Genomic DNA, 24,789 nt, shown 5'->3' with positions numbered 1-24,789 from the left:
TTCATTAATTTCTGTGGGTATCTTTGATACTTCTGCTCTTTGGGCTTATTTTATTCTTTTTCTAACTCAAGTTGGATGTTTACCTTATTTATTTTTAGTCTTTCTTCTTTTCCATTATAAGCATTTTCATGCTATTAATTTCGAAGCTGTATCCCACAGTTTTGGAATGTAGAATTTTGTTCTCATTCAGTGCTAAACATTTTCTAGATGTGCATATTATTTCTTTTTAGAAATGCTATTAGAAGTGGACTTTAATTTTCAAACTAAATGGGTATATTAAAAGTTGTAATTTTTAAATTGTTTTCTATCCATTGCATTGTTATTAGGCAACTTGGTCAATATGAAAGATTTTTTTTAATGTTTGTTGCAGTTTACTTTATGATCTAATATATAGTCAATCTTAATTCTCTACTTAAACTTATTTATTAATTTCTTATGTTATCATTACTAATTTGTTACGTATTTGTAATTATATTATCCTATAACTATAATCAATATAATATTTAATGATTTATTATTATTAATGTTAATATCTGTAATATGAAATCTCTAACTGCTGGATGCCATGTTCTACGTACATACATGAAATCAACTTGTTCATTGTGTAGTTCAAATGTACTATTGTCTACTTGATTTCTTAATAACTGGGGTAACTATGTCAAAATCTCTATGATGATGGATTTGTTACTCTTGTCAATTCTTGCTTTATACTTTCTTATGCTATGTCTGCATCAGTTCTTATTTATTCAAGTTGTTATATATTGTTCATTGGCACGCTACTTGGCGGTTGTATCTCATGTTTCTATGAATAGCCTGCAAAAGCTCCTCAAAAGGTTGATACTGAGCCTTCCAGTATTTTGAAGTCCTCTAATTCTGAGCTCTGAACATTGTAGGCATTGAACCTGAGAACAAATCATCAGAATACAGCACTCTCACTTTTTCCTCTAATGAGTTGGCGCTCCCAGTAAGAAACAGCAAAAGAACTATGCTCTGAATTCCTTCCTGGCCATAGGTGGCAGCCTGAATGGGAAGGCCGGGCAGTTATTTGCAGAGCTGAGTTAAAGGATTTGCTCTGTTTGAACAGCTGCTTTCAGACCCTGAGTTCCCCTCCGGAACGCTCCAAAAAGGATGAGCTCACTAGGGTTTAGCCAACCATTGGGTCATCACCCACTTCTGGGGTTTAGGGAAGTGTCTCCAACCTTGAGTTGGAATCAGGTCGTGGGAGCCCCGGGGTGTTGTGTGACATCTTCCAGTTGAAGATCAAGACTTTGGCGAAGAAGAGAAGAGGTGAGATGTGACCAGGTGGCTTCATTTCTCATGGTGTTAGACAAATCTGGGCTAGGTCCAGCCATACTAGAGAGAAGGGCTCCTGGCTGGGGGCAGTGAGCATTTCTCAAGGAGTAGTCAGAATTCCGATAGGACCACAGGGCACCCAGAAGAGGAGGAACAGGAAGAGGCAGGCCTCTGCCAGGCTATGGAAGGGAATGGGATGTTCACAAAGAGTGAAGAGGGAGCCGAACCACTGACCTTTCACCTTTGTAAAAGTGAAAGCAGAACTTAAAAACGTGACATTTGAAATACTATCTGAATATGTAAATTACACATTCACTCCCATAGCTGCTGACACACAGGCAGGACATAAATAATTCTTATGTGGGACAGTGCCACCATTTTTTTAACCCAAGTTCCGGCATTGTCGATGGAGACGTGAGATGGGAGAGCCGGCAGTTCCTCGGGCTCCCGTCAGCTTTCCCGTGGATTCCAGAGCACGAGTGAACTCCTCTCACTCCCTGGCAGAGGGCTGAGGGCAGTGGGAGAGAAGCAGCAGCTTCTCAGCTTCTCAGCAGCTATAAAAGAACTTGAAGTCTGATTTCCTTCTAAGGCATCATGAGTCACTGGACGCTCCGGCCCTCAGTGCTCTGGGAAGTTCAGCTCAAATCGGAAATGTGTGCATGTGTTTTTCTTCCTGAACCAAAACTGCTGAAAAACTAGATGACATCACTTGGACTGAACCTCCTGCAGGCAGTGAATGGCAGCTTCCTATTTCTGTGCTGCCAGGAGGACGGAAGTCACTTCATGATGTTTCTTTGACCCCCGTTCCAGTATTACATCACAGTGTTAAGAGCAAGCTTACCCTCCGCTCCACCCCCAACAGGGAGCTGCTGAGACTTTTAAAATGCCATTTGTCATCTCCAAGTGTACAGCATACCTACACTCTTTTGCCTCCCACCCTTTAGGCTGCAATTTCAATTTAAACACCAAGTGACGCCAAGCTGGGTTGGTCACAATACTAGAAAGCCACAGGTAGAATGTACCTCGTCCAATAATCTGATTTTAACTGAGGTGTAGAGAGGTAAAGAACCTGTCTATGGCTACAGAAGGACAGAAGCAAAACTAGGAGCCGGGCCTAAAGTCTCAGCAGAGGGCTCTGTCCCCACGGTGGTGTCTCCATCCTTGTAGACGAGGGGCTGGCTGTGTCTCAAGCCCTCTGGCCAAAGCAGGGGCTTACCCTGTGATCATTCTCGTTCTTCTCAGCCCTCTTGTGCTTCTGTGCAGTGGGAAGAAAGGAAATGGGCAAGGCAGCCTGGGGAAGATCCTTCTGGAAACACAGGTGGCAGCCAGGAGATGGCCTTTCCTGCTAGAGAACCTTGTCTAGAAACCAGGGTCTGCGATGGCACTGATTAAGGGCAAGGTTTCAACTCCAAGGTTCTGCATGGAAGCTGTAGCCTCCACTGCCCTGCTCTGGACATGGGCAGAGGCATGTGCTTACGTAATGTTAAATTCCCATCTAGTATCTAAATTCCCATCTAATGTTTAAAGTGTACTTCTTCACACAATTCCTAAAGAGACTTGGATTAACCTTGAAGTTAAAGAGGAATGAATCTTTTTACGGTGTGAATTTTCCACATAAGGCAAACACAGATACATTAATATGCCAAGAGATTGTGTTAAAACGTCAGCTATTGACACCTAAACTTTAAAACCAGGGTAAGGCCGTAGTGGGATGTGTCTGTGGTGTTTCTGGTCCCTCCCCTACCACGCTAGGGCCCAGGTGGAATCACAGCTGAGGGCAGGTGTAGCTTGTTCATTGAGCAAAAGGAATGGAAAGCATTGCGAGCTAAAAACCTACAGAGTTCGCAGTTAGAGATGAAAGGCTGCAGAAATGTTTATTGAATACAGTGCCAGGTTTATAAATAGAACTTATTTACAATTTCCATAGAGTTGGTCCCCCATCAGAGAGGTGGTTAAATCTCCAAACAGTTCATCTCACGATTTACAGAAACGTTCGAGTACATCTCCTTCGCAAATCGCCACGGTGAAGGGTGACTTCGGTAACAAAAGAACTACCACCATCTTTGCTACAGACATGTTTAATGAACATTATAATAGATTTGGAGAAAGAACACACACTCCACCCATGCCACTACCTTCTCACTCTGAGGAATACAGACAGCAAAGAATTTCTGTCTCCTACAGGGTAACTTCAAGGGATCAAAAAAGATAATAGTAACCGCCAGCTGAAGGGATAGATTAAGACACATTCGTGGAATCTAGTCACTGCCAAAAGGATAAATGTATTTAGGATATACAATAATTAATTCAAATGTTAAAAATAATTGAATGAACCAAGAGCAGACTTGACCAAATTTACATTCTTTGTTTAGGAAGAAGTTCCCAGTATGCTGAGGGGCTGCTAATATGCTGCTACTCCGACGGGGCCACAGCAGCACGAGGCCTACTGGGCGGCCACGTGTTACAATATGGTTACAAGTACAGTCAGACATGCATTTATAAAGAGAATATAAAAATATGTACAGTAGCTAATTTTCAATGTGTTTTAAGTTGCCGAAAGACACCAATTTAAAGTGTGCAAAAATTCGTTTGCCAAAAAATCAGAAAAAAACCTTCCTTGGCAACAGTACATCAAAAGTCCATCTGAAATATCAAGATACATTTACCTTGCTTGACACCTACCCTGAACAGATGGAGAACAAAACTATGAAGGTATATGCCAAGGACTCAGCAGTTTTTTATGGCAAGTCTCAGGCTCCTGCGGGATGCCAGTTAAACTAGTCACTTTATATATGTGTGTGTGTGTATATATATATATATATGTGTGTGTATATATATATATATATATATATTTATAGAGCAGTTAGAAGTAGGGCAAGAGTTTACAGGAAGGTGCTGACCAACTTTCACAGTACTGCCACCTCATTCCAGCCATTTCCTCTCACAAACCCCTGCAGACTGCAAACACTCAACCCCTGGGCTGGTCGTCCCCCTCAAAGGCCAGAGAGAAAGGCTACAGTGGACTGAGTTCCCGGTGCACCAAAGTGGAACTCAGCATCCCCTGGGGGAAAGGTTTCTGGTTCCCGTACAGGATCCGGGCCATTCAAGAATCTGGTTTCAAGAGTAGTCTTTTAGGAAAGACTGCAGGACCACTAACATGGAGTCCACCCAGCTTCTAGAAAAAAAACTTGGTGAAAGGGTAAGATAGAAGGCAAAGTTTCTGAAAAACAAGCCAAATCGCCCTCAACCCTTTTTAAAACTACCAGGAGGTCATCGGCCACAGGCCTGAGAGTGGGTCAACAGTCAGGCTACTTGACCTCCCTGCAAGAAACATCCAGGTTATTAACTTACTCGAAGGAGAAACCCCAGTCCTGTCTCACCAGAAGAAAACCCCCGAGGTATTCTGACATGTTCCTTCCAGATTCAAGGAGTTGTGAAAGCCAAGCCCAGCTCATGACGTCAACCTCTCTTCTTCTAACCACCGGGTCTAAGGACCAGCAGCAAAGGCAGATGGGCAGGCTCCTCTCCACTGCTCTGACCCACCCCTCTGGCGGGAAAACTAAAGAGCTGCAAAGTGCCAGAGAGACAAGAAGTAGGAGAGGGAGAAGCTGAGGGTCTCCGTAAAACAGCCCCGAATGCACCCATTTGGCTGCCAAGAGCTTCTCACTGCCTCACTAGCAGCCTGCCGCTGTTCCCTGGCAAAGTAAAACTTCTCACAGAAACACTCAAAATCCAAATCTCCTCGCTAATAAGATACAACCAAGTTAACACCCTGAAAAATGCACATTCAGCCTTCACTTCAAAAAGAGGTCTGCACTAAATCCAAACGCCTCTTAGGGAGCTTTTAAGCAAACCAATCCCACTGCAAAGACCAGTACCAGCATCTCTGAGTTTTGGTTACAGGTTTATCAAGAAACACAAAATTCCCTCTGGGCTGGGAGTGTTACTTTCAAGCTGGGAGCTAGCATTCGTTCTACTTGGGGGGTGGGGAAGCAAAGTCAAGTCAACCGAAAAAAACAAAAAGAAAAAGGAAAAGGAGTCTAAGGTAAGTATAATCATAAATTAAAAACTGTGAATCAAAAGGTGACTGGTAGTGTCTTTTAGGCATGAAAAGCCTGGCTTAGAAAAGTGACTGCTTCTACCACACACAGCGAGGATTGAATTACAGACACACTAAATCATGTCTTTTGCACAGATGGTCTCAAGTAGTTACATAAAACAGGTAATCAGCAGCACAATTGATAAGAACCCCTAAATACATGCTTGAGAGAAAGTGGTTTTTTTCCTTCATTAAGAGCTCTACCGCCTGAATAATCATTAAGTTACCATAATTCACTTTCCCCCCTCCCCCCCAGTGAAAATACAAGTAGACCTACATGTCCATAAATAAGATGAAGCAATCGGCATCTGCTTGGTTTTAGGCAAGGTCTCAGGCTCAGCAGTTGGTGCTGGGATTTCAGGAGGGAGGGAGGGAGGGAAACCCAATGCTGGGCTGTGGGCATTTAAAGGTACACTTGCCTCCCCTCCAACTGCCTTGTCCCCGTTTAGATCTCAGCTTTACAAAGCATTTAACACCACTTTAAGTTAATGGTCTTTTTATTGGAAAAAAAAAAAACTAGCATTTACAACTTGGAATGGACGTAAATTGTAATTTCTTGAACAGCAATGTTGATGGTTGTGCTGAAGTCCACAGCCACAGCCTACTCTGCTGGCTCCAAGTCATGGTTCAGAAGGTTTTAAAAACAGAGAGTCCAAAGATGCTCCCTTGATAAAGGTTTTTAAAAATTTGTATGAATGGTGATAGCCTGACACCCACTCCGCTCTAGCACAATGCACACAAGGCTAAACCAACACACGTGGGCATGCCACCAGGGTGTGTCCCGGTCACGACAGGTAGGGGCACGGGGAAGTTACAAGAGGGCCATCCTGCTAGTGGGGCTATGCCTGGACAGTTTCTCTTCCACAGCATCCTGAGGTAAACCAATCTTCAATGTCTGTTTTCAGTAAACCAGCTTTTATGGTTTATGGTAACAAATTGAACTAGAGCCCCTTTGAGCAGGCTTTGAATTTGTTTTTTTGTTTTTCATTTTTAATACAAACGCCTGACTGTGCTCAACTGTCAAGCTGCATGCATGAAAAACTGGCCAGCCCAAACAGTGTATTAACCATGAGCGGACGGACCTGCCAGGTGTCCACTAAGTGCTTCCTTATCATTAAGGTAGGACAAGTATTTATATCGGAAAACTGATGTAGCTTGATCTTTAGGGGACAGGACCACCAATCAATACATGCAGATTTTTTGTGTGTGTGGACAGAAGGTACTCTTGACATTCAGTTTTGCTATATAGAAACAGAATGAGTAAATGAATTTTTTTTTTTTTTTGCAAGAGGTAAGTAAAAGATCAATTTGATTCTTCTAGAGGGGGGAAAAAAGGAGTTGAAAGTAGGTCTTCATTTTGCAGTCATCATCTGTACGAATTCTGAAAAGACAAATAATCATAACTTTCGGTTATCTTCAAAAGCAGCTTTAATGAACATAACGTCTCTACTCTGCATAAGGAAAAAAAAAAAATCTAGTTCAAGCAGTTAACTTGTTTATAGATCCTAAAGGGAAACCTTAAAAACTAAGCTGAAGAAACTTGGTGTGTTACCTTCGTAGTTGACTTGTCCATCTCCATCAATATCTGCTTCTCTGATCATTTCATCTACTTCTTCATCTGTTAGTTTTTCTCCTAAGTTTGTCATGACGTGACGTAGCTCTGCAGCACTGATGTAACCATTGCCATCCTGTGAACATTCAGCAACTGTTACTGGTAGGGACTCATAGTGGTTCGCTGTGGGCAAGTAGGCCTTTGACTTAATTAAGCCCCTCAAGTTACTGCCAACTGTGTGTATGTCGACAATTCTCCATCTCCAGTTCCCACTTCTACCTACTAAACACATGCAGTCAGGCAATGCAGACACTGCAGGGGCTTTTGAAAAGCAAACAGAAATTGAAAGTCACAATCAAGAAACTTGGTTCAAAATTTCTCTACTATTTATTATGTTTACTCTCATCTGATAAGGTTACTACAATAAGTCAGGATATCTGAAAATGAGATTACAGAGGCTCAGGCAGTTAGGTAAGTGTTCTAACTAGAACAGAACGTTAAAGCTTTTAGAAATGACAGCCAGAAAGCCATATTTAAGCACAGTCTGCAATGCAGACGCAGGGTTACCTTGTCAAAGACTCGGAATGCCTCGCGGATTTCTTCTTCACTGTCTGTATCTTTCATTTTTCTAGCCATCATAGTCAAAAATTCTGGGAAGTCAATGGTGCCATTCCCTCAAATAAAAAAACAAAAGCTCATGTAAAATAAGCGCTCCAGTGACGCTACCCTGGAGTGATAGTTTTAGAACCACTTTATAGAACAGTAAGCATTTGCTAGGACAAACTGGTAAATTGTTTTATTATGTTGAGCCATCTTAGGTTTAAACTATTCAAATACTTCACAGGGCAATTTCATGTGATTCACTTAATTCAAACCAGTGATCAGTGCCCAGGATAGCATTTAATGATGCAAAGGAAAATGCACATACAGACTCTTGGCCACTGAAGGTTTTGTACCGTTCAAGAGGAAAAAAAGCCCACAGCAGTGCAAGCTGAATCTTTCTACTCCCAAGGGAGGCACCTGAGTTTGCCTTCCCCAGAGTTAGGGAGGTCACTCGGATCTAGCTCTGCCTGCACTAGCGATGCTGGTGAAGGTCCATAATTGGGCCACCAGGAATACACAATGTTTTTAGGAAAGAAAAGGATTATGAGCGGGAAAAAAGTTGACTTTGTTATGCCAGGGACCATGAAGTGTTGCAAAGTCTTCTCCAGGAGGCATTTCTCAGCCACATTATGGTAAGTCACCTAATCATGTTCTCCCCAACTCCAGTATCTTTATTTCCCATTAAGGGCAAGGCTCAAAAGTGTTTTCTCAGCTCAGACTATTAACATTCAGGAAACTTTGTCAGAAGAATCTGTTCTATGGCCAGTATTCCAAACAACTCCTCCTTTAAAACCAACAGCTCGATGAACACCCCAAAGACAAGTCACCAGATCAACAGTGTTACTTGAACTAAACAGAAACAAAAATTAAATTAGAAGAAAAAAGCCTTACGTTAAGTCACTCATTTTCACCAGTACCTTTAAATCAAAATAATAATTCAGAGATTCCTTCAAATCTATTTAGCCTCCAAAATTTTTAAGCATTATTGACATTCACGGAAGACAAAATTATTTGAAATGCTCTCTTACAGCCACACAGCGATGTCCTTAGGCATCACATTTATTCATTGTGAGTACCAGATTCTATACCTTGAGACAACTTTCCCCACCTTGTTCCATAAAACCCGAGGGCCTAATACACTTTGCCAGCCCCCAAGCAGCTTCCCCGGGGCTTACACAAAACATGAGAGAGCCACCCCACGCTCCCAGATGGCTGGTCACCCTTAGCAGTCAAACGAGACGGAACTATGAAAAACCTTTTTCCAAATTACTAAGGATGAAAACAGTCTTTAGAAGTAGTTCAAATGGGGTAAAACCATTGTTAAAGAGCTGACCCAAAACCCCTGCTTCTAAATGTATATTACCAGAGAAGTGTAATTCCATTTTATCACCTTATGATACCATATTTTTAATGGCTACTATCATGCCAATCATCAAGAAAGTAGTCTAGATCCAAATTGTTTATTCCTACCTCTTTTCAAAATTTACTAATGTTCTACAATGTCTGTAGATTTGATTAATTTACTTCAGTTTATTAAATAAATTAAAATTATTAATTTAATTGATATTATTTCCAAAAAACGTGTTTTCTTTTGGGGGGGAAGTGATCAAAAACGACTTACTGATAGAAGTGCCCAATAAAAGGTCTACTGTCCACTGTTCTGGAGTCCAGAGGAACGAACAACCAAATGGTGACCAACTGCTGGAGGGGTTATTGCTTGTCCCTTCTGGCTCCACATCCTTCTACTAGCTTCTATAAATCTGCTCCCTACAATCATCATGCACCCCACCTCCAAGCCTCAATGATCCTCAAAATCCTCTTCAATAAACACACGGACAGGGCTTCCCTGGTGGCGCAGTGGTTGAGAGTCCGCCTGCCGATGCAGGGGACACGGGTTCGTGCCCCGGTCCGGGAGGATCCCACATGCCACGGAGCGGCTGGGCCCATGAGCCATGGCCGCTGAGCCTGCGCGTCCGGAGCCTGTGCTCCGCAACGGGAGAGGCCACAACAGTGAGAGGCCCACGTACCACAAAAAAAAAAAAAAAAACACACTGACAGCTCACACTGTACTCACTTCCACATGTTAACATCTGAGAATGCTCTTCCCCCACCTCACTTGGGTTTTTTCTCCTCTTAGAGACAATAAGCTTTTTTAAAGGTCTACGGCTATTTATTTTTACTTTCCCCATAGGACTCAGTGCAGACTCATGGGCCAGTTGATAAAAGACTGAGCTGTAGGTCATGGCGAGTGGAAAAGAACAATACTGTGATCCGATCCAGGAAATATTCTAGACAGTGAGCAGGGCGAAAGGCAGGCCCGTAATCTTCTATTTTAATTGTCAGTGGCTGTAAGGAAACCACAGAAAGGATCTTTGCACGTTTGCCTTGATCTGGGGACCTGAAAGACAATCTTTAATGTCTGAACTTGAATTACACAACGCTGGCATTCGTTCATAGTGCTAAAGCCCTTACCATCAGCGTCCACTTCGTTGATCATATCCTGCAATTCGGCTTCTGTTGGGTTCTGACCCAGTGACCTCATGACAGTTCCAAGTTCCTTTGTTGTGATGGTGCCATCGCCATCTTTGTCAAATAGGGAGAAAGCTTCCTTGAATTCTGAAAACAAAAGTTTACCTTTTAGAATGAATGTCTTCACCCAACCCAGCCACAGCACGCCCTTTCCTTAACTTGCCAAAGCAAGCCATCCAAGTTGTGCAAGTTAAGAGAAACTGTCTGCTCTTTATCTGCTGAAACAAAGATCACAGCAGTTCTGTTGGATTGGCCTTCACACAGTAGTCCATAGAGCACACGTCATTCCTGGTAACCAGTTCCATAAAGCCACAATATTGTCACATAAGGAAGGCTAAGCTTCAACACACTTAATTTAGTCCTAAGTCCAATCTGACAAGTGAAGATTGGTCCACATGTTCCTTTATGGTCCCTTCCTGTTAAATTTCTACAGCCACAAGAACTCCCCGTTTCACAGCCATAGGAAGAGGTGGTTACCAGAAATGTACAATCCCACGTAACCAGTGTGTTCTCTCTACATGGCATTCAGAGTATTTCAAAGGCATTCCTGGTTTCCTAAAGAGAAACCATCTCAAAAAAGTCCTCCAGGGGCTGCCCTGCTGGCGCAGTGGTTGAGAGTCCGCCTGCCGATGCAGGGGACACGGGTTCGTGCCCCAGTCCGGGAAGATCCCACATGCCGCGGAGCGGCTGGGCCCGTGAGCCATGGCCGCTGAGCCTGTGCTCCGCAACGGGAGAGGCCACAACAGTAAGAGGCCTGCGTACCGCAAAAAAAAAAAAAAAAAAAAAAGTTCTCCAGGGAATATTAAAAGCTAAAATATAAACTAAATCATTCCCTTCCCAATTATTACAGTGGTCCTGACACTTATTTCCATCCGTTCCCATTTAGAATAGCAAGTACAAGCTTTCATGGTGAATTACTAAAAGACCTATGGCATAAGAATTCTAAACTACATTTTTGCTACATTTTTGTAGCAGGCTCCATGCAATCTCATTATATACAAAGCCTGGCACACCGTGAAGCATAGTCAAATACTCCAGAGTATAATATGTGGGTATTCTTAGTTCTACTTCCTTTCTCATTATCTCCAAAACGCTGACAAGGAGTAACACTTGACCTAAATATCTCTGCTTATTGTTTTCATTTAAGTAAATTCTTAGAAAACTGCTCAGACTATAGGGGGAGAGGACAGAGGAGTCACCAGAACTGAGTCTGCCTAGTTCCGGTCTACTGAAACTCCCTGAAATCATCAACTTACCAGCAATCTGTTCTTCGGTCAGCTGATCAGCCTACATAGAAAAAGAAAAGGTTATAATTCAATCCACCAGAGTTTGATCGAGGTCAACATGGTTTTTCCAATTACACTTTTAATAGTGATCTTTCAAAAATCAATCTCAAAAAAAAAATCAGCTGTTTGAAAACTTCAGCAAAGTTATTTAATAAAAACAATTAGAATAAAGGGAACCCTTTACGCTATTTTAAAAACAAAGGATGGCAAAGGAAGTGACAACATCTCATTTCGGGTTTTCTTCTCTGGGCCTATGGCTATACGCTCTGCAGTCTAACTAGGAAGGGTCAGTTCATAGTTTGAAAAATGGCACCTCTAGTGGCAAAAGGCCCACTGCATCGGCTGCAGGGGCAGGCTCTGAGAAAGAAGAGCGCCACCTACTGCACCAGGGGTGCCACAGTCCCCGCTTCCATCCAAGAAGGGACCCAGCCTGCTGCTGCTGTCACCGCAGCCAGGATTGGGTCCAGGGGCAGACTTTTAGTGCACCTTGCGCATTGCTGCAGGCACTCCAAAGCTCCAAACTGGCGTTACATAATGTCATTGGGTTGGATTAACAGGCTTTTATATCTATTTTATGAGACACAATTCAATGGAAAAAAATATACAGCAATGGGTTATCCTACCGACTTCATTCTCACGTAACAAGTGCTTTCCAATCATTTAAATTAGGCAGCTATTTGTTAAAAGCCTAAAATTTAGAACAGCTAAATGCCCTTGGTCAAATTATCCTGACTCAGGAGCCAGGAAAAAATGGAACTGTCCTACAGCTGAGCTGTTAGAAAACTGCAAAAATTAAGTACAAAGAAACTACATAATAATTATTGAGACTGCGCCCTCCCTTTTTTGGAGAGGAACTATTAACTTTGTTAGAGAATATTTACCTACTTTATGGATGACATAAGAGCTGCTCATAATAGAAATACTTGACTAGAGGTGGTAACGGCCACGAAGGTAATTCTCACTTGCATTATTTGGCCTCAGCAACACTGAACCTGTGCCTCCAGCCAGGGGAATTCGAGATCTCAAGGAGAGCTAATATGTATTTTTATATTAATGAAGGACGCCTAATGAAGCCAGTTCCAGAATAAGTCCTATTAGAAAGCTGACGGCATTAAGTTTATTCTAACTCATAAGTGAAAGCTTTCACAATAGGAATGATGTTCCCATATACTGATTTACATCAGACACTTATGTTTTCAAATTAGAACTGGGTCTTCCTTCCTTTCTAACCCAGACATAGCACGTTGGTCTTCTTTATACCGAATGAAGGAGACACGATGATTTACGTAATGCCAGGGCAACGTCTGTCTTGCACAACAGGAAGCGCTGCCACACCTCGCAAGAGAAGCTGTCACCTCACCGTGGAGACAGTCTCACCTCGCCGCAAAATTCTCGCATTAGAGTGGTTATCGAGAGCATCAGCCTTCCTCGACAAAGAAATACACGCCGACCACCGGACCGCGCTGGCCTTGGGGGCGAAGGTGCGCTGAACCTGCCGGGAGCCACCTCCCCACCCCGCCAAGCCAGAAAACGCTGTGGGTGATGTCAGCCCTGCCCGCCGAGAGAGGAAAGGGGCTATGGAAAACACCCAGCGAGGCGCACAGCCGCATCTGGCAATCTAGAGGCTGCAGAGAAAGCGGAAACGTGGAGGGCATCTCCCTTCGGACTGGGAAGTGGCTCGGGGCGGAGAAAACGCCGGGCGAAGGGCCGGGCAGGGGAGCGGGCCCCGAGTGCAGGCGGGTTCAAGGGGGCGCCGCCCTCCCAGGCCAGGGAGACCCCCACTCCCACCCCCAACCCCCGGCTGCGCGGCAGGCGGAGGCCCAGTCCGCCCCGCGCCCCCCACCCGCTTCTGCTCCCCGAGGCGACGAGCCCGCCGCGCCGCCACCGCCTCCCAGAGCAGAAACTTTGCGTCTCTGCTGGAAGCCGAGCTGCGCGCCAGCTCCCTCCTCCCCCGCCTGTCCCCCGCCCCAATTAGCGCGAGCCGAGCGCCTCCCTCGGGAAGGGACCTCCTGGTGTACCGAGGCTCCCGCACGCCTTTACTGCCGCACAGGGTGGGGGGCTGCAGGGGGACGAACCCACGAGACACGAGCCCCGGCCACGCCGCAGGGCCCCGCCCGGGTGCAGGGCGGCCGGCCCGCCGCTTCCGCCCTCTCCGCCCCCACCCCGCGCCTTCCTGCCCCCACCCCACCCTTCCCCGGCTCCTTCCTTCCCAGCCCACGCCCGCGCCGCGCCCCCCGGGAGGGAAGAGGAAAGAGCGCCGGGAGAGAGCGCCCAACGGGGACAGCAGTGTTGGGGGAAGGCTGACGGCGCCCCCCACATCCCGGCAGGAGCAACGTGCGCCACCGGCTCGCTCCGGCCCATTCATTCTCCGCTGCCCGCCCGCCCAGCTGCCTGCGAGCCAGGGTCTAGTGCCCGGCCCCGCCCGGCTCCCCCGCCCCCCGGGGCAGAGGCGAAGCGCTGCGGGCAGCCCGGGTGCGGCGCGCTGGATGCAGTGGTGCGGACTGGGGGAGGGGGGTGGATGCAGATGGCTCCGATTCAGCTGGGGCCAGAGCCCCAGCCCGCGGACAGCCCACGGCCAATCCCAGCTCCAAGACGCACGAAAATTTAAATGAGGATCCCTGGCCGAGGAAACCGAGATGCAAATCCGGAATGCATCCTAAACCGCACCTGCTTCGTAACACCCAGAAAAGAAAAAAAACCCAACAAAGAAAAGAAAAAGAGGAGTAAAAAATAGTCTGAACTAAAAATTGGGGAAGAAATCATGGGCCGGCAGCTGCTACGCCGGCGTTTGCCACTCCCGACCTACCATGGTGCGAGCAAACGGAGGAAGAGCAGAGAGAACAAGGGTGGCTGCACCTGCGCCGGGGCTGTGACCGCAGGGGTGCCTCTGCTACTACTGCTGCTGCTGCTGCTGCTAAGGCGCTGTGAGCGCTGAGCGCTATGCCACCGCCACCGCCGCCACCGCCGCCGCCCAACTGCGAGTAACGGCTCTGCGTCCGCGACACTCCCAGCACCACTGTCGAAGTGCGAGCCTGCGCTCCGCGATATATATACGGCGCTCGGTATCCCTCCGCCTCAGCCGCGGCCGCCTCGTTCTGAGCTGCGCTGCGAGGGCCGGGCCTTGGCCACTCGGCCCCGCCCCCAGGCGCGCCCGGCCTCCCGCCGGCCCCTGCGCGCAAGCCGCGGCGGGCCGGGGCTGGAGACCCATACGCGAAGGGTGAGGGGAGAGGCGCAGGGTCGCGGGACAGGTGCGGCGAAGAGTCCCCGGAGATGCTCACCGGGGCCGGGGCGAGGACGGAACGTCAGCATAGCCCCGACTTGGGGCGGCCCTGGGCTTCAGAAGCCCAAGGCCCCTCACCCCAGCCCCACCCCCACCTGTGGGCCCCCCTCCTACCCCCACCTCACATCTCCTACCGCTCCGCTGGGGCACCCGGGTGCCCCTGGCCCCTGGCCTCGTCGTCCCCAGCTGGCCGCCTCCGTTGGGGAGCTGCGGGCGGTCCTAGGGTAGGGGGCGGCCGCGGGGAGCTGGGGACAGGAATTGACCGCTCTCCTTCTGCTGCCGGGGAGAGGGGTCTGGAAGGGGAAGGGCAGTGTGCCTCGTGCAAGAAATTGGTCAGACGTTTGCTTTTGAAAATTTGAAGTAATATCAGAGACAAATTAATATATGCTCAGTTGCTAAATCTGTGTCGTGTTCATATGCTTAGCCAGTCTTATTTTAATGTTTTTACGTTTCCACTGAATTTTTTTTTTTTTTTAATGCCTGAATAATCTCCCTCTCCTACTGTTTGGTTCTCTTTTTCCTGTGGAAAATACTATTCATCCTGACCCCAGTCTTACTGAAATTAATGTATCTGTGCATCTTCTATAGACTTTAAAACACATGCTTTAATTTTTTTGTTTGTTTGGTTTTGGGTTTTTTGTTAATTACCTGGTCCTGAGAGAGATCAGATCTTTACTCATACGCCCGTACAAACAAAGAAGGAGAAAAATAGATACATAGAATCCCCTAGATTAGAGCTAGAACACACAGCTGACTGACTCTACTATGGAGCTAGACCATTCTTTAATGTACAATCTTAATTATATGCTTTTTCAAGTAGTATTTTAATCTTTAAATTTACTAATGTTTTCAATTTTCTGTATACTAGAGAAACGACAGTACCAGTTGTAAATTTGAAGCCCAGAACTTTGTAAAAATCTTGACAAAATGCTGCAGTTTCTTTTTTGGCCAAGGCAGAGCACAGAATTTGATCTTTTGTTTACAGGGCCTGAGCAACAGTTGCAAGTTATCATTTGCTTACTGTTTCAGAGAATGTGGCAAAGTGTGCGATTGACAAGCTCTGCTTGAAAGGGCTTTGCTTGGTTGTGTTTGTTTCTGGCTTTGACAAAGTCTGCAGAAAGATGTAAAACAATGGAAAATGTTCAGGCACATTGTAGATGCCCCAGGACTTCTGTGATAACCTCAGACAAGCATCTGTGGAACTGTTCTTACTGATATTCCTTCTGGAATGCTGCAGAAAGGGTGAACCTGCTGTACGATTTAAAGAGAAGCTGTAGCAGCAAGCCAGGGAATGGTACTGCCTTCCCTCTGCAGATGAGAAAGACATCATCCAGTTAACACATCTACCAATCACTGTCATTGTCATCGCCATCGTCATCATCATCATCTTGTGCTCACAGGGGTAACCTGAGTGGAAATAAAATATATGTATATATATTTTTTAAATGTATATATTAATAGGAGAGTTGGAAATGGGGGAAGGGACTAATATAAAGTCAGTTAAAAGAATATTCAGTAATACAGTGAGTTACAGTCTAAATGGCTAAACACACTAAGGGAATTTGTATTCTTTTGCCAGGTTTTCATACAGTAGTTAGTTAAATACATTTTAAAACTTGGCATACGTTGTGTAGGTAGGGGGAAATAGTGGCCTAGAAATAAAATGTGTTTGTTAAGGGTTTATTACCTTCTAATAGTCTTCCACGCCTTATAATTAAGTTGCTACAATGTATGGTTTTGAAAACCAGGCATTTTCTAAAATAATATTTCTTCCTCTATCATTTAACCTATTTCACCCAAATAAAACACTGTGAACCTTTTTCATGATTTTACTTGCTAAAAACTGTATTTCAGAATCATTTTACTTATTATAGTAAAATTCATTATTGTGATTCTTCATATTTTACCAGCTAGAGTTCCCTTTTGGTAATTCTTTAATGTATCAAATCACATCTTAGCTTTCAAGTCTAATTGGATTTATAATGAGGTCATGCTTTACTCAGTTTTACGGCCAGTTTGACACATTGAAATATAAGAAGGTCAAGTGACTTGCCCAAGATCTTGCTCAGGGGCTCTAATATTAGATTATATATTAGTGAAATTAATACCTGAAATTTTTAAAGGTACCGTGTGAAGATTTACCTGTTTCCTGAAGCAGGTTCTTCCGACCACCTAGATGATCACTGGGTGTTCATTAAAGATTTCTTTAAGTGAATAAACTTCCTAATTTATGAAAAGATCAAGAAGAAAATAAGTCACATTATTATGAACTCATAATTTACTGAGAACCAAAAAACTATGGAATATTTCATAATATTGATAGAAAATGGTTATTATTATTTATATAAAGTAATATTAAATTGAAGAAAAATAGAAAGAATGCAACCCCAAGTCAGGAATCTCAAGTTCGAATATCATTTCTGTCACTAACCTGATTACTCTACCTATCTGAGTCTAACAGAAAGAATAAAAATGTAATAATTTTACATACTCAGGGGTAAAACAAGAGGTTTGGATTTAATCTAAAAATTCCTTCCAGCTGTAAAACGGTGTGCCTGAGATTATAATATATGTTATTATAAAATATACATGTATAATATATATTATACATTATTTCATATATGCGTGTATACACACAATTATACATATACTGAAGATGAAGAGGGCAAATGGAGAAATGGGAATGGCTTAAAAATTAACATTTGCTGAGCATTGGCTATGGCCAGGCTCTGTGCTAACTGTATTATTTCATCTTCCTCCCCATCCTGTGAGGCCAGTGTCATTATTATCCTTATGTAGAAATCAAGGCACTGAGAGATTCAGTGATTTGCCTAATTTAAGTGGTGGAACCCAAAAATCTATTTCAGAGGACCAAACATGTAAGCATTACACTATATCTCTTGTAATTTAATAGAATTTTTAATAGAATTTATTTTTAATTTTTTGGAAGGAGCACAAAGAATAAGGTTCAAATTTGGTTGTTAAAGAGATACTTCTTACCCAAGGATTTAAAACTAAAATAAGATCATAGGAATGTAGTAATAGCTGTATCTCCCACACAAGGAGTAGAATGCATACGAAAAAGAAAAACTTTTACTTTGTGATGCTTCCTAGTTGGAGGACATTTCTCATTTTGCAGAGGAGACCTAAAGAGGTGAGGAGACTTGCTCACTGTCAAACATTTAGTTGACTATATGCTTTCATTGAAAGAGATAGCCAAGGACTCCCTAATCCCAGTCCTATTCCATGCTGTATCTTTGGGAGCTGGTATTTTATTTAATTTTATTTATTAAAATTTTTTTTTTGCGATATGCGGGCCTCTCGCTGTTGTGGCCTCTCCCGTTGCAGAGCACAGGCTCTGGATGCACAGGCTCAGCGGCCATGGCTCACGGGCCTAGGCGCTCCGCGGCATGTGGGATCTTCCCGGACCGGGGCAAGAACCCACGTCCCCTGCATTGGCAGGCAGACTCTCAACCACTGCGCCACCAGGGAAGCCCTGGGATTTGGTATTTTAAATTAAACACAGAGAGAGATGGATGATTGGAATGATGGATAGATAGGTAGATAGGTAGATAGGTAGATAGATAGATAGATAGATAGATCTCCTAGCCTTCATGGAGCTTACAGTCTTTTGAGAAAATGACTGTGTGTGTGTGTGTGTGTGTGTGTGTGAGAGAGAGAGAGAGAGAGAGAGAGAGAGAGAGAGAGGTGAATGGTTGGTTTGATGGTTTTTACAAAGTAACCAGTCTAAATTCATTCACTGAATATAACCATAGTCTGTTGTGTCTTCGTGGATGGATTATCTAGTTAGAGGATTTTCCTTAAGGAATTTGTAAGCTGTCTCACAGGAAAGAAATCTTGTCTTCTACCTCTCCACCATCCCTAGCTCCCTCCTTCTCTGCCCCATAGTCCAATATAATTTGATGATGATCCACCATTTGGGATTGTCTTCCTCATCAATCATCTCCAATAGCCAGAACAGGTTCCTGCTGTTTGTGTGTGGATTTACATTTCATTAAGTGTTATACAGGATTATTACACAAGCTTTACTATCCCTATCAATGACAAAATACCTCATTATTTTTCCATATAAAATTTTGCTATTATCTTTTTTTTTGCTATTATATTTTATGAATGACTCTTAGATAGGTAAAGAATACAGGGAAAATTCTAACATTACATTCAAATTTGAAATGTGTTACCATTGTAACAAAATAAGCAAGTGTTAGGCCATGACTTATTACCATGAGAAAAACATTATCAATTTTAGCATATGTCTATTTAGTGTCCCAGAATTTTAAGTGAAGCATAACCAGACCACTACATGTCCTACTGTGTGTTCCAGCTTGCAGGGTTCATCAGTATATTTAGTTAATGATCTAAAGTGAAATATTTCCAAATAGCACCATTCACCTTGCATATGTGCCCAATTCTTGTTTGTTTTTTAAACACTTTCTTTTGTATAGTAGAGGACACATCTTGCCCTCCATTCACAGGGCTTGTGCTTCTTTTGCTAGTAGCTGTGGTCATGGATTTGCACTATTCCCTCTCTGGCTTGGTCCACCCTTGTGACCAAGGTCATGAATATGCAACACAGCAAGTGTGAGAACAGAGCAAAATAACAGACCATTAATGAGACTGGACCCATGACTTGGGCCTCGTTAGGTCTGTGCTTTAATGGACTGAATTTTAAGTCACAGGCAGCCAACAGTTATAGACTTAAGGACCAAGTATGTGAATTCAGATTCTAAAACGCCCAATGGGATAAGATCATAGTTTTTGTGCTTTAGGTGTTTACACTAAATTTAAACTTTTTTTTAAAACAATGCAGCTGACCTACTGAGCAATGTATTCTCTAAGCCATATTATTCTGGAAATTCCTGAGTCACCATTTTCCCCATTAATCCAAAAGTCAAGTGCAAAAGTAGCTTTAATCAACATCCAAACAGTAACCAGCAACTTCTCATTTCTACCACATGTGCTACAGTGGGGGTCATACCAGAGAGCAGGTCTAAGACGTCCATGCAACAATAGGCATTTAGCAGCTTATAGATGATTTAACAACTAGTCATCTGAGGGCTGTGTAGCCACAGTGGTAAGCTGGAATGGCAGGTTTTGGGGTGACTCAGTTTGCCTGAAGGGCAGAGCCAGTGATCCGCACAAACTGGTACTTTCACTGAGGTCTTGATATGCAGAAAACTGGGCCATAATGATAAATCAGAGAAACTGATGCTGAATGTGGATTATACCAAAGAATGGCCCTCACCAATTCCAACAGAATTAAGATTTATTTTGGTAACTGTGTGGTTTGGTTTTGAATCATAATGAATAGCCTTTATCCTGCCTTCTGGAGCCATGATGTTCAGTAGAGTAGCCACTAGCTGCGTGTGGCTATTTAACTCAAAATAATTAAAATTTTAAAATGTAGTTCCTTCATTTCACTAGCCACAGTCAAGTACTCAGTAGGCCCCCATAGCTAGTGGTTACCGTGTTGGACAGCACAGAACATTTCCATCATCACAAAAGTTTTATTGAAAAAAAAAAAAGTTTTATTGGACAGCACCATTCTAGAGATTTAAAAAAAGGAAGGAGCATCATGTTTGCCTAGATCAAGAATCCTGAGGGTTCCAAATTTTTAGTACCACATCCATTATTCTTTGTTCATCCCAATGAGTTTGTTCCCTTCTGATACATGCAGCACACAGTCAGTCACCCAAATTAGCTTCATCCTGTCACTTCTCTGCTCAGAAACTTTCAGAGGCTCCCCAATGCCTGCAGGAGATAAAATGCAAAGTCCTTGTGCCTAGCATTCAAAGCCCTTCAACAGTCTGTTGATCTACTTTTTCAGCATTACTTTTGTTATTCTACAAATATGAATTCTCTGCCTCAGACAAATTGGTTTACTCTCTGACCCCTGAATACTCATTCTGCCCTCCCAACTCACTGCCTTTTCCATGCCATTCTCAGTGTCCAGATCCTCGCCACCAATCTAAATCCTACCAGTCCTTCATGTCCTCTTTAAATCACACATCTTTCAAACTTTCCCAATTATCATAGCTCTGAATGATACTTCCTCTCTTCTGAATGCCTACACCTCTTACCCATTTCTACTTGGTATTATCTTTTCATGTATTTCATCTCCTCAACCAGGTAGTAGCAGAAGCTACCATCTTATACTCTGAGCTCAGCACAGTACCTGATAATAAATATCAATAGATTATTTAATTGATTAGTGGTGAGCTCAATTCACTACTGGGCTAGAGAGGATATGAGAAGTGAATTTTCCAAAGCAGAGACAAAAGGAAAAGGAAGTCTTTTGCTTTGATACTACCACTGGAACTACCACCAGAAATGAGTCTCCCTAGATTTGGTGGCGGATCATACTTCCTCAGGAATAGGCCAGACTGTTCCTGCTTTGATCCTGACCTGTACCCTTCTACAGCTCTGAGCACGTATGGACCTGGGCTGATCCTTCCTCCTTCTGCAATTCTTTCCCCACTTTCACATGACTGGATCCATTCCCTGCTTCCTATATGGAGAAAATACGGCCAAAGGCAAGTTGTAGTTGAACAGAAAAACTGGAACTATCTCTGTCTAAGTCCAGTGAAGATGCTTCTTGAGTCTTATTCATCCTAAGTAGAGACTCCGAGTCGTTGGCTAATAAACCAACTCTAGGCATCACAACAAGATGACTGGATCATTTGGTCCCTGAAAAGTTTTGCCTTCAGGAGAGTTTTTAAGCTGTACAACTGAGTAGTGGTGTGCCCCCTTTCTTCTCACACCCTCCTCTATAAACCAAAACGAAAGAAATTTTGTCTTATTTCAGCAAAAGGCTTGGTTATTTTTATTGTTTTGACAAAGAAAACAGTTATTTCCCAAGAAGAGGATAATATTGTGGCATATTATTTGCCAGGTTAAATGACTATTTCCTTGGCCAGTTAACCACACAGACTCAGCCATCTCATCTGTAAAATGGGTGTGATAACAAAACCTCAAGGGCTTGTGTGAGGGTTACATGCGTGAAAAGAATGTCGAATTAGTTTGTAAACAATAAATACCTAGCGAGACAAATACAAGTTGTGGTTGTTTGTAATATCTAAAACATCAATCAGCTAAACATGGCAAAGGTCAGATAGAAGGCAATTCAGAACAGTCAGGGAATCTGAAGCAGTCTAACAGTTCAGCAGTGGGAAGATCCAAGGTCTCCCATCTTTCCACGCCCCCAACAGGCTGGTGCCCAGGGCAACAAGCCCTCGCAGACTCATTCCCTCCACCATGCCAGTGGAATGCTGCTGAGTCATCACTGTCTTCTAGAGCAGCTGAAGAGATTTGTGACTCAAAGAACTGATTTATAGTTTCACGTTTCACTGCTCTAGCTCTTCTCTGCCACACAAAGTTTCCTAGTTGCACCTGTTTCACACAACGTTTGAAACCTAGGAAATGACCTCAAAACCGAATAGCAGCAAAATATAGAAGCCATGTTTTAAATGGCCTATTGACGTAGTGATTCTAATAGAGGTATTTCTGACTTTCAAATCCTAAAGAAAGGTTGAGAACGGAACAGAGCCGTTCAGGACTTTGTATACACCTGTGGGAACTTTGTATTTTGGGGTACTTTGAGACTAGAGCATGCATTTCAACCTGTGCTTTGTATGGTGATACCACAGGCTGCCACCAAGCCATTTTTACTTTCTAAACGCTGCTGCTTGTAACATTTGCTAGGTAGCCAGCTGGGTTGGGGGTTAGGTGCTGCAAAAGTCATGGAACAAGTTTTTCTTTCTGTGAAAGAGCACCATACTCTGAACAAGTCCATTCATACCTGTTTTAATCAGCTGAAGAAAAGAACCAAATTTTTAGGAACCAGCCTAAAAGTTGGACAGTGAGAAATGAAGATATATCCATGATTATTCTTTATTAGCATGTTGCAATACCCTAAAAAATACTTTGGAATGATATGAAAAAATTATAATTGTATAACTACTTACCCTTTCATTTGTTTGTTACTCATCTCAAAAAATTAGCTTCTTTGGGATTTCCCTGGTGGTCCAGCTGTTAAGATTCCACACTCCCAATGCAGGGGGCCCGGGTTCAATCCCTGATCAGGGAACTAGATCCCGCACGCCGCAACTAAGAGCCTGCATGCTGCAAGTAAAAGATCCTGCATGCCACAATGAAGATCCTGCACGCGGCAGTGACCTGGCGCGGCCAAATACATAAATAAATTTTTTTTTAATTAGCTTCTTTGCACTACATTGTAAATAAACTACACTTCAGTTAAAAAAATTCTTTTTAAAAATTAGCTTCTCTGAGCTCTTTTGGGAATGAGAAAGGGAACCACTGCTAGCCTGAAGAAGACATAAGTAAAGAAACTATGATAAGGCTTAACAACAGGAAAGTGTCAGCAATTTAAACTGAGGTCAAAGATTTTAAACAAGCTGTATAGATAAGGCCTAGCACAGGGAACAATTCAGGACAGCCAATCCCTAAATGGAATCACAAAGTCCAAAGCAAAGTCATCTAGAGATTTTCCACAGTCACTCGGAGGCCTTGTAAATGATAACATTCCTCTGATCCCCTTAATATGACTAATCTTTCATTAAAATGTTTTCAAAGGTCAAAGGAAAGATCAGTCTAGTAAGACCCTAAAGGCGGCTCTGTCCTGAACCTGTACTTCTTGGAACTTAGTTTTCTTAACTGAAAAATGGGAAAGGGGACCCAGATGGACTTTCTCTGGTGCCTCCCTGATTTAGAATTTTATGATTCTAAATATTTTGCTTGTGAAATTTGTGAGGAACTTGTGCAGAATTCCCTAGTAACTAGGAGACCCCTGGAGATGTGAATGTAAATAGAGCTAAGGTCATAGGGGACTTGACTCAAGAGTTACATCTTTTTATAAATGGTAAAAATTCAGATCATTATAGAGTTCCTACTTTGTTGAATGATACTCAGTTAAAATACTTAGAACAGACTAGGTCATGCCTACTCCCACTGACAGATCAATCCTGGACATTTATTTCCAAAAAGAGCCAAAAATGATCAAAAGCTGGGAAGAGGACATGATCTCTTTAAAAAGACCAGAAAAGCAACAATAAAAGGGGAAAGTGAGCAATTTTGAGTGTCAAATTTTTTAAAAAAACATTTTCTTCTAAATATTTACATTCTTCAAAGAACATGATAGAATACATATAAAGGAAAGCTTGGAGATAAGCCCTGCTATTTCAAAAGATTAATGTCCCATAATGATGATATTTCATTAATTTAAAAATAAAAAGTGAAGACAATTCAAATGGAAAAAAAAATTGTGGTGTTGAAAAAAGAAACTATACCTTCTACACTGTAGACTCTCCGTAAGTATTGGTTGATTGATTTTCTTGAAACTCAAAAGACCCCTTCACATCCAAGTTCTTCTTTCTACCTCTGTCCTAATTATTGTTCATTCATTCCTTCAATAAACTTTTATTGAGCTCATGGAAATGAAATTCACTAAACACTGTGAATATGAAGATAAATTTGATAGGCCCCGTCCTTGAGGAGCTCACAATTTAGTGAGCTACTTTTCTGACCACCAAAAGTAGCAGGTTTGGTATGTACTAGGACTGAAGTAAACTCAGAGGAATATTTTGTGGCACACTGATTCACATTAAGATAAACCTGGGATACACTTTACAGTAAACCTAACTTCTTGGTAAATGGGGACTCTCCCTCCAGCATGAAAATAAATGTAAGAGTGACTTTAAAAGCTTAAAGCAGGGCTTCCCTGGTGGCGCAGTGGTTGAGAGTCCGCCTGCCGATGCAGGGCACGCGGGTTCGTGCCCCGGTCCGGGAAGATCCCACGTGCCGCAGAGCGGCTGGTCCGGTGAGCCATGGCCGCTGAGCCTGCGCGTCCGGAGCCTGTGCTCCGCAACGGGAGAGGCCACAACAGTGAGAGGCCTGCGTACCGCAAAAAAAAAAAAAAGCTTAAAGCACTACATGCAGAAGCAGGTAAGCCTAAATATAACGACACAGCTATGTTATGGTCTAACTTCTTTGCAGCAGAATCAAATATTAGAGCTGAAAGGAAGTCTGGAAATCATCTAATTCAATCCTCTCATTCGACAGAATAGAAAACTGAGGTCCAGGGAACAGAGGGGCTTAGCCAAGAATTTCC

At 43.3% G+C, this 24,789-nt stretch overlaps 1 protein-coding gene across 1 annotated transcript; it reads right to left on the bottom strand.

The window, feature by feature from the left end:
• Nucleotides 1-3,141: 3,141 nt before the first annotated feature.
• CALM1 (calmodulin 1) lies at nt 3,142-14,395 on the bottom strand. Its single transcript, XM_030883595.3, has 6 exons — nt 14,169-14,395; nt 11,333-11,363; nt 10,020-10,163; nt 7,512-7,618; nt 6,945-7,080; nt 3,142-6,773 (listed from the first exon to the last, which is right to left on the bottom strand). The coding sequence occupies exons 1-6, from the start codon at nt 14,169-14,171 to the stop codon at nt 6,745-6,747; spliced, it is 450 nt and encodes a 149-aa protein (XP_030739455.1). The 5' UTR covers nt 14,172-14,395; the 3' UTR covers nt 3,142-6,744.
• Nucleotides 14,396-24,789: the final 10,394 nt, after the last annotated feature.

Source organism: Globicephala melas, chromosome 2 (assembly GCF_963455315.2).
Source record: "Globicephala melas chromosome 2, mGloMel1.2, whole genome shotgun sequence".
NCBI classification, from domain to species: Eukaryota; Metazoa; Chordata; class Mammalia; order Artiodactyla; family Delphinidae; genus Globicephala; species Globicephala melas.
This window is presented reverse-complemented; position numbering and strand designations above follow the sequence as displayed.

Bases quoted from the DNA above. Each gene is read 5' to 3' on its own strand.
- CALM1 (XM_030883595.3), bottom strand. The intron at 10,164-11,332 runs GTAAGTTGATGA...TTTTGTTTTCAG, and splicing joins GACCGAAGAACAGATTGCTG to AATTCAAGGAAGCTTTCTCC. The intron at 7,081-7,511 runs GTAACCCTGCGT...GAATGTTCACAG, and splicing joins CATTCCGAGTCTTTGACAAG to GATGGCAATGGTTACATCAG.